Genomic DNA, 14,110 nt, shown 5'->3' on the forward strand with positions numbered 1-14,110 from the left:
GTCTTCACCTCTGCCGAACCCGCGAGACTGACTCACTGAACCCCTGGGGTTTGATCCAACCCAGGTTAAGAACCACTGTTTTATAGTAATTCATCCCCCATAGTAATTCATCCCCCATATAGTAATTCATCCCCCACAGTAATTCATCCCCCCTATAGTAATTCATCCCCCATAGTAATTCATCCCCCATATAGTAATTCATCCCCCATATAGTAATTCATCCCCCCTAGTAATTCATCCCCCCTATAGTAATTCATCCCCCATATAGTAATTCATCCCCCATAGTAATTCATCCCCCATAGTAATTCATCCCCCATATAGTAATTCATCCCCCATAGTAATTCATCCCCCATATAGTAATTCATCCCCCATAGTAATTCATCCCCCATATAGTAATTCATCCCCCATAGTAATTCATCCCTCATAGTAATTCATCCCCCATATAGTAATTCATCCCCCATAGTAATTCATCCCCCATAGTAATTCATCCCCCATATAGTAATTCATCCCCCATATAGTAATTCATCCCCCATAGTAATACATCCCCCATATAGTAATTCATCCCCCATATAGTAATTCATCCCCCATATAGTAATTCATCCCCCATAGTAATTCATCCCACATATAGTAATTCATCCCCCATAGTAATACATCCCCCATATAGTAATTCATCCCCCATAGTAATTCATCCCCCATAGTAATTCATCCCCCATAGTAATTCATCCCCCATATAGTAATTCATCCCCCATAGTAATACATCCCCCCATATAGTAATTCATCCCCCATAGTAATTCATCCCCCATATAGTAATTCATCCCCCATAGTAATTCATCCCCCATATAGTAATTCATCCCCCATATAGTAATTCATCCCCCATAGTAATTCATCCCCCATAGTAATACATCCCCCATATAGTAATTCATCCCCCATATATTAATTCATCCCCCATATAGTAATTCATCCCCCATAGTAATTCATCCCCCATATAGTAATTCATCCCCCATAGTAATTCATCCCCCATATAGTAATTCATCCCCCATATAGTAATTCATCCCCCATATTAATTCATCCCTTATATAGTAGTAGTAAGTAAGTAGCAAGTAGTAAGCCAAGTCCCCCCTGTGTCAATTCACTTACCTTTGCTCCGCGCGGTCCTCTCGCCGTATTCCCGCGTCGTTCCGGTCTTCAGGGCGGACTGTGAGAGGAGCCTAGCTCCTCTCACGTTTGTCACGCTGCCCCGCCTACACACATCCTGACAGCCAATCACTGGCTATCAGGATGTGAGTGGCAGCGAGACTGGCCAATCATTGCATTTGAGCGCGCTGCCCTGGCTGTTTTTTTTTTTGGATCACGCTCCAGAGTCCCTGCCGCCCGAGAGGAGGGAGGGGAGCGGGCGCCCGGCACACAAGAGCCGCATTAAAGCGTGTAAAGAGCCGCATGTGGCTCGCGAGCCATGGCTTGCCGACCACTGGGCTAAGCGATGTTGCGTGACCACCTGCAGCCAATGATGGACAAGCGGGGCATGTCATCACGAATCACATGAGTCGGGTGTGGGTCTTCGATCGAACCCAGGTTAAGAACCACTGCTATAGAGGAAGACATACTATAGAGGAAGACATGCTATAGAGGAAGACATGCTATAGAGGAAGATATACTATAGAGGAAGACATACTATAGAGGAAGACATACTATAGAGGAAGATATACTATAGAGGAAGATATACTATAGAGGAAGATATACTATAGAGGAAGATATACTATAGAGGAAGACATACTATAGAGGAAGATATACTATAGAGGAAGACATGCTATAGAGGAAGATATACTATAGAGGAAGATATACTATAGAGGAAGACATACTATAGAGGAAGACATACTATAGAGGAAGACATACTATAGAGGAAGACATACTATAGAGGAAGACATGCTATAGAGGAAGACATGCTATAGAGAAAGACATACTATAGAGGAAGACATACTATAGAGGAAGACATACTATAGAGGAAGATATACTATAGAGGAAGACATGCTATAGAGGAAGACATACTATAGAGGAAGACATACTATAGAGGAAGACATGCTATAGAGGAAGACATACTATAGAGGAAGACATACTATAGAGGAAGACATACTATAGAGGAAGACATACTATAGAGGAAGATATACTATAGAGGAAGATATACTATAGAGGAAGACATGCTATAGAGGAAGACATACTATAGAGGAAGATATACTATAGAGGAAGATATACTATAGAGGAAGACATACTATAGAGGAAGACATGCTATAGAGGAAGATATACTAGTCCAATTGAGTTATCTGGACTCCAAGCCCCATTTGAATCTAAAGAACAGCAGATCATATAACAAAAGAATATATTAAGGTGCTTAATCAGCTTTCCCCCACATAGGATACACATCACATAGGATACACCTCGCATAGGATACACCTCACATTGGATACATAGGATATACCTCACATAGGATACATAGGATATACCTCACATAGGATACATAGGATATACCTCACATAGGATACACCTCACATAGGATACACATCACATAGGATATACATCACATAGGATACACCTCACATAGGATACATAGGATATACCTCACATAGGATACACCTCACATAGGATACATAGGATGTACCTCGCATAGGATACACCTCGCATAGGATATACATCACATAGGATACACATCGCATAGGATATACCTCGCATAGGATACACCTCGCATAGGATATACCTCGCATAGGATACACCTCGCATAGGATATACATCACATAGGATATACATCACATAGGATATACATCACATAGGATATACATCACATAGGATATACATCGCATAGGATATACATCACATAGGATACACATCGCATAGGATATACCTCGCATAGGATACACCTCGCATAGGATATACATCACATAGGATACACATCGCATAGGATATACATCGCATGGGATATACCTCGCATAGGGTACTGTCAGGGCAGTGGCCGAGGAACGGACAGGCAGGCCTAACAATGTAACGCACTGGCTGACGACAACCACTACCCACAGACCGAAGTCCCTCAGGGCGCGGAGTCTAAGTCCCAGGCTGCCCTTCACCAGGGCCCCTGATGGTGGGGATGGACTTGACGCAGCCAGGAACCAGGTCGCGGCCCCCGAGACACCTCAGCTGCGGCAATGGCCGCCGCCAATGGCGTGTAGCTGGTGGAAGAGACAAAAGAGTAGTCAGACAAGCCGGGTCAACAACAACAGGACAGAACAGTACAGGACAGCAGACGAGAATCACAGGTCACGAGCCGGGTTCAGCAACAGAGGGTCAGATCAAAGGAGAATACAAAGAATAGTCAAGTCACAAGCCGAATCAGATACCAGGAGAGTCACGAGAGTCAGAACAGAGTAATAGTGACACCAAGACACAAGACACAAGTGCAAAGAGCATGTGCGGGCCACAGGCTTATATGTCATCAGCCACACCCCTCTGGGGGATGGACCACAGAGACCTGAAGGCATAAAAGGATTCCCATCATGCACAGCAGAATCCAAGATGGACGCCAGCACATGGAGTAACATAACCTCAGGGAAAAGGTAGGACCTTGACAGATACACATCGCATAGGATATACCTCGCATAGGATATACCTCGCATAGGATACACCTCGCATAGGATATACATCACATAGGATACACCTCGCATAGGATATACATCACATAGGATATACATCGCATAGGATATACCTCACATAGGATGTACCTTGCGTAGGATATACAGTTGTGTTGAAAATAATAGCAGTCAGACATCACTAACCGGATCAATCACTGTTTTTGGTGGAAATGATATTTCTACATGGCAAATAATTTCCTAGCAGGTGTAGTAGAGGAATAGAAATCCAACAGACCCGACAGTCATGACATGCATGCTGCTGATTCTGTGTCATTGAATCACTCATTGAAAGGGGCGTGTTCAAAATAATAGTCGTGTGGAGTTCTATTAGTGAGGTCATTCATTCTTTGATAAACAGGTGGCAATTATTGCCCTTATTTAAGGAAGGAGGGCAGCAAATGTTGGACATGCTGGTTACAGTGCATTTCTCTCTGAAATTTTGAGGAAAATGGGTCGTTCCAGACATTGTTCAGAAGAACAGCGTACCTTGATTAAAAAGTTGATTGGAGAGAGGAAAACATATAAAGAAGTGCAGAAAATGATGGACTGCTCAGCTAAAATGATGGCAAATGCTTTAAAATGGCAACCAAAACCTGAAAGACGTGGAAGAAAGTGAAAAACTACCATTGGAATGGATAGAAGAATAGCCAAAATGGGGCAGACTCAGCCAACAATCAGCTCCAGGAAGATGAAAGAAGGTGTGACGTTCCCTGTGAGGACTGTTACAATTAGAAGACGCCTATGTGAAGCCAAGCTATCTGCAAGAAGTCCCCGCAAAGTCCCACTGTTGGGAAAAAGACGTGTGCTGAAGAGGTTACAATCTGCCAAAGAGCACATTGACCGGCCTAAAGAGAAATGGCGCAACATTTTGTGGACTGATGAAAGTAAGATTGTTCTTTTTGGGTCTAGTGGGCGGAGACAGTTTGTCAGACGACCCCCAAACACTGAATTCAAGCCACAGTACACTGTGAAGACAGTGAAGCATGGTGGTGCAAGCATCATGATATGGGGATGTTTCTCATACTACGGTGTTGGGCCTATTTATCGCATACCAGGGATCATGGATCAGTTTGAATCCATCAGAATACTTGAAGAGGTCATGCTGCCTTATGCTGAAGAGGAAATGCCCTTGAAATGGGTGTTCCAACAAGACAACGACCCCAAACACTCCAGTAAACGTGCAACATCTTGGTTCCAGACCAACAAGATGGACGTTATGGAGTGGCCAGCCCAATCCCCAGATCTTCATCCAATAGAAAACTTGTGGGGTGACATCAAAAATGCCGTTTCTGAGGCAAAACCAAGAAATAGAGAAGAACTGTGGAATGTGGTCCAATCATCCTGGGCTGGAATACCTGATCACAGGGGCCAGAAGTTGGGGGACTCCATGCAACACAGATGTACAGCAGTTCTCAGAAACAGTGCGACTACAACCAAATATTAGGTGATTCAAAGGAAATCAAAATCGTCAAACATTTCTCAGTTTATATAGTGAATGTTGTAGTTTGTAAAGAAGAATACAAACACTGCGATTTTTTTGAACTGTCTAATATTTACTTTTCTTCCATTTTTTTAGAGGAACAACACAAATTTGATGTATTTTTCTTCATGTTGTGATTTGGAATAGAATGTGTCGTGTTCCCAATGCATTTGTGTGGATGGAAATAAAAGCTATTAGAAGGATTTTCAGCTTTATTCACTTTTTTCAACACACTGCTATTATTTTGAACACAACTGTACATCACATAGGATACACCTCACATAGGATATACCTCACATAGGATATACTGTATATACCATAAAATATACTCTTTGTAAATGATAAACTAACTGTTAAACACATATATTTATTACCTGGTATTCAGGACTGTTTTTAGAAAGGTCTTAGGTTAGGTACACACTATTGTCCCCTTTTAATCTAAACACACAAATTAACCCTCAACACAACTTTGATGTACTCTAAAAATAAGGTTGGGTTTTGATTTTGTCCAAAATACATCTGTGGGAATTTCTTTCAGGTGTTATGATAATTATATAACATTTTGGGAAAAATATACATCCTAATAATCCAGCACTGGAGGCCAGTATGGCAAATACCTCCACAGCCACCATGTATTTCCCTCTGGTGCTCAGATAGGCTGGGATCATGGCAATCCAGACACTGCAGAACACCAGCATGCTGAAGGTGATGTACTTGGCCTCGTTAAAACTGTCCGGTAATGTCCTCACCATGAAAGCCAGAATAAAACTCACAGCGGCTAGAAACCCCATATAACCCAACATAGAGTAGAAGCCGATAACTGACCCTTCATTACACTGAATGATGATCTTTCCAGGATAGGAGCCCATGTCATACTCTTGGTAAGGAGGAGACACTGACAGCCAAATAACACAGATCACAACTTGGACAGAGGAACAGATTATGACAACAGAGTTAGAAATCTTCTCCCCCAACCACTTCCTCCAGTAGCTGCCAGGTTTGGAGGCCTTGAAGGCAATGCAGACGGTGATGGTCTTGGCCAGAACACAAGAGACAGCAATGGAGAAGAAGACCCCAAATGACACTTGTCTCAGCATGCAGGTTATATCCACAGGACGTCCGAGGAACAAGAAGATGCAGAGGAAGCTCAGCAAGATGGAGGTCAGGAGGACGAAGCTCACAGTCCAGTTATTGGCTTTCACTACTGGAGTGTCCCGGAATAAAATGAACAATGTCAGTATATAGAGAGTTCCCGCAGAACATAATATAGAGACACCATAGAAAGCTAGAGCTATGATATTTGTCTCGGAGAGATAGTCATACGTTTTGGGAATACAGATTACTCGTCTCTCATCTGGCCAATGGTCGTCAGGACATTTGTGGCAGATCTCACTGTCTGTGAAGGAAGAATAGAATACAATATGCCACAAATTATTACAATTATTAACTGATTAAAAGATAACAAAATAACATTTTTTGAGCATCTGTTCTTTAATGATTGTGCGCTGGTATTTGTCACCTGATACATTGGAGATTTCCCCATCAGAGCACGGCACACAGTGATAGCAGCAGGAATGGATTCCTCCAGTTGGACCTTTCCTGTGTCCCGGAGGACACGGCTCATTGCAGCGAGCTAGGGGAAACTGAAAGAAAAACATTTTTTTTTGGTCAGAATTAGAAAAATACTTCAGGTTCTCATACATGTAGGAAAACAACTGTTTTTTGTACACACTAAAATAATGTACGTATGGGGAGGGGCAGCACGGTGCGGGCAGTAAAAACACAGAGTCTGGTTTCAGTAAAACTTGGAACTTGTATTAAACAGAATGCCAATGTCACAAACACCTTGGCGGGAGAGCACCGCTAGGGAAATAAATCTCAGTTCAATGTAGTCAGATGTGGAGGTGGTGCCAACAATGGCTGTTTCAGAGGGTGAAGCGCGCCCTGGCCGATCCCAAGAGGGAAGCTCCTTTTCAGGACAGCAAGTCCTTAATCTTTCCCTTCTCATCAGGAACCTTTCCCTACAGCTAGTTACTTTTCCTAACAAATAGGGTCTCTGTCACGGTCAGGCAGAAGTTGGTATTAGGCAGAAGCGTAGTCGAGAACAAGACAAGGTTGGTAATGAGCAGCTGTAGGTTGCGATCAGGCAAAAACGTAGTCGAGAACAAGCCAAGGTCGGTAATGACCAGTCTCAGGTTGGGATCAGGCAGAAGCGTAGTCGAGAACAAGCCAAGGTCGGTAATGAGCAGTCCCAGGTTGGGATCGGGCAGAAGCGTAGTCGAGAACAAGCCAAGGTCGGTAATGACCAGTCTCAGGTTGGGATCAGGCAGAAGCGTAGTCGAGAACAAGCCAAGGTCGGTAATGAGCAGTCACAGGTTGGGATCAGGCAGAAGCGTAGTCGAGAACAAGCCAAGGTCGGTAATGCACAGTCGCAGGTTGGGATCAGGCAGAAGCGTAGTCGAGAACAAGCCAAGGTCGGTAATGCGCAGTCGCAGGTTGGGATCAGGCAGAAGCGTAGTCAAGAACAAGACAAGGTTGGTAATGACCAGCCACAGGTTGGGATCAGGCAGAAGCGTAGTCGAGAACAAGACAAGGTTGGTAATGACCAGTCTCAGGTTGGGATCAGGAAGAAGCGTAATCGAGAACAAGCCAAGGTTGGTAATGCGCAGTCGCAGGTTGGGATCAGGCAGAAGCGTAGTCGAGAACAAGCCAAGGACAGTAATGAGCAGCCACAGGTTGGGATCAGGCAGAAGCATAGTCGAGAACAAGACAAGGTCGGTAATGAGCAGTCGCAGGTTGGGATCAGGCAGAAGCGTAGTCGAGAACAGGCCAAGGTCGGTAATGAGCAGTCGCAGGTTGGGATCAAGCAGAAGCGTAGTCGAGAACAAGCCAAGATCAGTAATGAGCAGCCACAGGTTGGGATCAGGCAGAAGCATAGTCGAGAACAAGCCAAGGTCGGTAATGACCAGTCTCAGGTTGGGATCAGGTAGAAGCGTAATCGAGAACAAGCCAAGGTCGGTAAGGAGCAGTCGCAGGTTGGGATCAGGCAGAAGCATAGTCGAGAACAAGCCAAGGTCGGTAAGGAGCAGTCGCAGGTTGGGATCAGGCAGAAGCGTAGTCAAGAACAAGCCAAGGTCAGTAATGAGCAGTCTCAGGTTGGGATCAGGCAGAAGCGTAGTCGAAAACAAGCCAAGGTTGGTAATGAGCAGTCTCAGGTTGGGATCAGGCAGAAGCGTAGTCAAGAACAAGCTAAGGTCGGTAATGACCAGTCTCAGGTTGGGATCAGGCAGAAGCATAGTCGAGAACAAGCCAAAGCCAAGGTCGGTAATGACCAGTCTCAGGTTGGGATCAGGCAGAATCGTTGTCGAGAACAAGCCAAGGTCGGTAACGACCAGTCTCAGTTTGGGATCAGGCAAAAGCGTAGTTGAGAACAAGCCAAGGTCGGTAATGAGCAGTCTCAGGTTGGGATCAGGCAGAAGCGTAGTTGAGAACAAGCCAAGGTCAGTAATGACCGGTCTCAGGTTGGGATCAGGCAGAAGCGTAGCCGAAAACAAGCCAAGGTCGGTAATGAGCAGTCGCAGGTTGGGATCAGGCAGAAGCGTAGTCGAGAACAAGCCAAGGTTGGTAATGAGCAGCTGCAGGTTGGGATCAGGCAGAAGCGTAGTCGAGAACAAGCCAAGGTCGGTAAGGAGCAGCTGCAGGTTGGGATCAGGCAGAAGCGTAGTCGAGAACAAGCCAAGGTCGGTAATGAGCAGCTGCAGGTTGGGATCAGGTAGAAGTGTAGTCGAGAACAAGCCAAGGTCGGTAATGAGCAGCTGCAGGTTGGGATCAGGCATAAGAGTAGTCGAGAACAAGCCAAGGGTCAATAATAAGTGATAGCAAAATATGAATAATAACAGAGAAGGCAAGGAGCAAAATACTGGCTGGAGAGCACAATAATCTGGCAAACAGGAAGTGCAGAGACATAGCTTATATCAGGAAGTTCATGGGAGGAGCAAGGGGTTCAAGGTTCATGAAAAACAAGGTCAAGATAGGATCATCCAAATAGTTGTCAAGGGAGCTGTCCAGCAGGTGGCTCAGCAAGAAGAAACATTGCTACTCACCGCAGAAGGCCCAGGTTTGGGTTTCTCCCTACACTGGCAACACACTAGAAGCGCACAGAAATTCCAGAGCAGGGACTTAAATAGCTGCTTGATAAAGGAGCGCACTTCCACCTTTCCCGGCTAGTGCATGCTCTGAAACGCTCCTAAACGCGTCGCAGTGCACCTTGGGTATCTGACGTTATCACGGCCACACTGTCGCTGCGTTCCAGCATGCATTCCACCCGGCTTTGAGTGAGGACGTGCACGCCGGCTGGCTCCACAGCTGTTTGCCTCCAGCCACCACGCCGCTCCAGCGGCACGCTGACTACTACATACTCCACATCGATGACAGCTCTTCACCCTGTATACCCACCTGACCGATGTTTACACCATACCATGGTTTTTATGCTATTATTTACCTCAACTATGTGAGTGTTCCTACCTTTAAACCTGAATAAAGTGATATACTGCACTTAGAGGCGCTTCTTCTCCTTCTCTCAACTTAAATAGACCCTGCTGACCCAAGATGGCCACCGCCAATCACATGGGCACAGTGTAGTCAAACATAATGCTGCTCTATTGACCTAAGAAACCATAGAGAAAGGTTGCTTCTCTTGGACTTCCTCTCCAGGCTGAGGTATCACTCGATCTACAAGGGCTCACTACCACAGACACCTGACTAAATGTTAGGACTTTGAAAGCCATAATGCTGGGCAGCTCCACTATACAGTTGCAAGAACTGAAGCTCCGCAGAGGATGGGTGATGCAACAGGACAATGACCCAAAGCATACAAGTCATTAAACAAAACAATGGCTGCAACAGCAGAGAATACGCCTTCTGGAGTGGCCCAGTCAGAGTCCTGACCTCAACCCGATTGAAATGCTGTGGCATGACCTTAAGAGAGCGATTCACACCAGACATCCCAAGAATATTGCTACACTGAAACAGTTTTGTGAAGAGGAGTGGTCCAAAATGACTCCAGATCGTTTTGCAGGTCTGATCTGCAACTACAGGAAACGTTTGGTTGAGGTTATTGCTGCCAAAGGAGGGTCAACCAGTTATTAAGTCCAAAGGTTCACATACTTTTTCCTCCCTGCACTGTGAATGTTTACATGTTATGTGCAATTAAACCATGGCAACATCTAATGTTTGTGTAGTATTATGTTCAGCAGACTGTGTTCTTCTATTGTTGTGACTTAGATGACGTTCAGAGCACATTTTATGCCCAATTCATGCAAAACTCCACGTAATCCCAAGGGGTTCACATACTTTTTAACTGTACATATAGTGACTTTAGCTAGTAAGTTGCTGCTTTGGTCTCCTGCCACCCCTCCCACTTATTGATCATTGAAGCCGCTACTCCTCACTTAACCCCCCTGGCGGTATTCCCGAGTGTAGCTCGGGGTTAACTTTCAGTACCAGAAGCGGTAACCCCCCCCGAGCTACACTCGGGATTACCCTGCAGCGTTGCTCTTGGATCTTTCCAGGGGGTCCTGCGGTCCCGTGATGTCCCCCGTGCAGCGTCTCTGGCCGATGCCGTCTTCCGGGTTCCGTTCCCTGTGTATAAGGATAAAAGTGATCCTTACTATATCCTACATCATAGTAATATATTCTAATTAAATAAGTGTTTAAATTGATTAATACATATATATATACAGTGGGGATCGAAAGTTTGGGCACCCCAGCTAAAAATTTGTATTAATGTGCATAAAGAAGCCAAGGAAAGATGGAAAGTTCTCCAAAAGGCATCAAATTACAGATTAGACATTCTTATAATATGTCAACAAAAGTTAGATTTTATTTCCATCATTTACACTTTCAAAATAACAGAAAACAAAAAAATGGCGTCTGCAAAAGTTTGGGCCCCCTGCAGAGTTAATATCTTGTACTGCCCCCTTTGGCAAGTATCACAGCTTGTAAACGCTTTTTGTAGCCAGCCAAGAGTCTTTCAATTCTTGTTTGAGGTATCTTTGCCCATTCTTCCTTACAAAAGTCTTCCAGTTCTTTGAGATTTCTGGGCTGTCTGTCACGCACGGCTCTTTTAAGGTCTATCCATAGATTTTCAATTATGTTGAGGTCAGGAGATTGTGAAGGCCATGGCAAAACCTTCAGTTTACGCCTCTTGATGTAATCCCCCGTGGATTTCGAGGTGTGTTTAGGATCATTATCCATTTGTAGAAGCCATCCTCTCTTTAACTTCAGCTTTTCCACAGATGGCATCAAGTTACCATCCAAAATTTGCTGAAATTTTATTGAATCCATTTTTCCTTCTACTCGTGAGATGTTCCCTGTGCCACTGGCTGCAACACAACCCCAAAGCATGATTGATCCAACCCCATGCTTCACAGTTGGACAGAGGTTCTTTTCATTCAATTCTGTGCCCCTTCTTCTCCAAACGTACCTTTGCTCATTTCGGCCAAAAAGTTCAATTTTAACCTCATCGGTCCACAGAACTTGTTTCCAAAATGCATCAGGCTTGTCTATATGTTCATTTGCAAAGTTCAAACGATGATTTTTGTGGTGAGGACGTAGAAGAGGTTTTCTTCTGATGACTCTTCCATGAAGACCATATTTGTACAAGTATCTCTTTATAGTGGAATAGTGTACCACAACTCCAGTGTCTGCCAGATCTTTCTGGAGGGATCGTGCAGTCAAACGTGGGTTTTGAATAGTTTTTCTCACAATCCTGCGAGCTGTTCTGTTTGATATTTTTCTTGGTCTTCCAGATCTTGCTTTAACTTCCACTGTTCCTGATGACTGCCATTTCTTAATTACATTCCGAACAGAGGATATTGACATCTGAAAACGCTTTGCTATCTTCTTATAGCCTTCTCCAGCTTTGTGAGCGTCAACTATTTTCAGTTTCAGTTTTCTAGACAACTGCTTAGAAGAACCCATGGTGCTGATTGTTGGGGCAAGGTCAGATGAGTCTGGGCATTTAAAACCTTTGAGATTGACATCACCTGGTCTTCCCAGACGATGATTGAGAACAATCCATGACACTGGCAGGTCTCAGCTTGGCAAAGGGGGCAGTGCATGCTATAAATTCTGCAGGGGGCCCAAACTTTTGCAGACGCCATTTTTTTGTTTTCTGTTATTTTGAAAGTGTAAATGATGGAAATAAAATCTAACTTTTGTTGACATATTATAAGAATGTCTAATCTGTAATTTGATGCCTTTTGGAGATTTTTCCATCTTTCCTTGGCTTCTTTATGCACATTAATACAAATTTTTAGCTGGGGTGCCCAAACTTTCCATCCCCACTGTATATTAAGGTTTATTATATTAGATATGGCTATTATTGCCATCATTTATCATTAAGTGAATGTATTCTGCTCCATTAGCATTTAAAATGGCTTCTGCTGCTTCCAAAGGCTTATAAAAGATATTTTATGCAAGTTTGTGTAAGTTGTCAAAAACTGCCGAGTAATGATGAATGTTTGACAAAATGTCTCGATAAGATATCCTGCAGTGTAAAAGGCAAATATTGTGGAGTGTAACTGATAAGCAGAAAGGTGGGCAACAAGCCATGAAAAACCCTATAAATGTATGGACTGTCACATATCTAATCAGAGCATCTGATGGGCGGGGCATAGGCGGGGCATGGGCGGGGCATGGGCGCTCTCATACAATTGTATTATCACTAATAAACATATCATTCCGAGCTCTCGTCTGCAAGGTTGTATATTTCAGGTGTAAAGCCGTGAAATCCCTAATCACCTGCAAGCGTGGGGACGGAACCGGCGGGAATTTCAAAAATGTAAAAAAAGTGACATTCACTAAATACACTAAAATCACATAGTATAACATTCCTGTATCCAACCATTTCACATACATTTTGTCCCGAGTGCTTTGTCCGGCGCCCTGCCTGCATTTTTACCGCCCTTTCTGCCTGGAAACTGAGAAACGTCCATGGCGTCCAAAAAGCGTCCCTTTAGGTCAGACGCGGTTTTAGACCGGCTAGAGAACAGCGATAGTAAATCAGAACCACTTGCAGAATTGAGTGATAATGATTGGTGGGGGAAATTCCTCATCAGACACTGAAAACGATTCTGCGACTGAGCTCAGCGATGTGCAAACTTGGCGCTCTATTTCACATTTCAGTGTTTTTGGTTTGATTACATTATTGAATAAAATGTATTATTATTATTATATTATTATTTTTTATGATTATTTATTATATTGTAATTTATGATTTCGTGTTTCAAGTTTTACCATACCGGGATGTTTACTAGACTCTTGTTTGGACAGATTTCAGTGAGTTATTCCTAAAAATTACAGGCCTACAATAAAAAAAAAACATATTTCCATGAAAAATAATGTACAGCTTTCAGCACCAAAAATTCCTAAAAATTACAGGACTACAATTCAAGAGTATATACACAGAATAGGGATGGGCTTCATGTTCGAATCTAACCTAAGTTCGACTTGAACATTAACCATTCCTGTGTTCGGCGAACACATGGATGGTAAGGGCGTTCAGCCGTTCATCTGCTGTGCCCCACAATGCACTGCACCCTGACAGTGCATTGTGATTGGTCAAAGCAATGCACCTGACCACAGCGCGTGAGAACATCACAAGGGGGTGGGGTGAACCCCACCCCCTTGTGACATCATGACAGTATTTAAGAACTGTCATCTGGGGCACAGCTGTCAGACGGCAGGAGCTGGCATTGAGAGCGTAGCGCTTTTTTTTTTGGTCTTTTTTTGGGTAGTGCCGGTGGCAGGCATTGTGATTGGCATTGGATCTACTTTGGGGGACATTTTTAATTTTTTTATTTTTAATAAAGGACTCATCAAAGATTGTCTCCTGTCTTTTTTTACACTACACTTTTTTTTGTGTGTGAATGGGTAGCAGTTCCACATCCTCCCC

At 43.9% G+C, this 14,110-nt stretch overlaps 1 protein-coding gene across 1 annotated transcript in view; it reads right to left on the reverse strand.

Annotated features, from left to right (window-relative positions):
* Window positions 1-5,505: 5,505 nt before the first annotated feature.
* Window positions 5,506-14,110, reverse strand: part of LOC149431234 (vomeronasal type-2 receptor 26-like) — a 55,473-nt gene continuing 46,868 nt past the window's right edge. The window contains exons 7-9 of the mRNA XM_089665770.1: window positions 10,696-10,794; window positions 6,674-6,797; window positions 5,506-6,550 (exon numbers count right to left, since the gene is read on the reverse strand). Of these exons, the coding sequence (XP_089521896.1) occupies window positions 5,634-6,550; window positions 6,674-6,797; window positions 10,696-10,794 (1,140 nt within the window). The 3' untranslated portion in view covers window positions 5,506-5,633. The remainder of the gene's footprint in view (window positions 6,551-6,673; window positions 6,798-10,695; window positions 10,795-14,110) is intronic.

This window comes from Staurois parvus, unplaced genomic scaffold (genome assembly GCF_062004578.1).
Source record: "Staurois parvus isolate SC_StPar_1 unplaced genomic scaffold, SC_StPar_1.0 ptg002334l, whole genome shotgun sequence".
In the NCBI taxonomy this organism is placed as follows: domain Eukaryota; kingdom Metazoa; phylum Chordata; class Amphibia; order Anura; family Ranidae; genus Staurois; species Staurois parvus.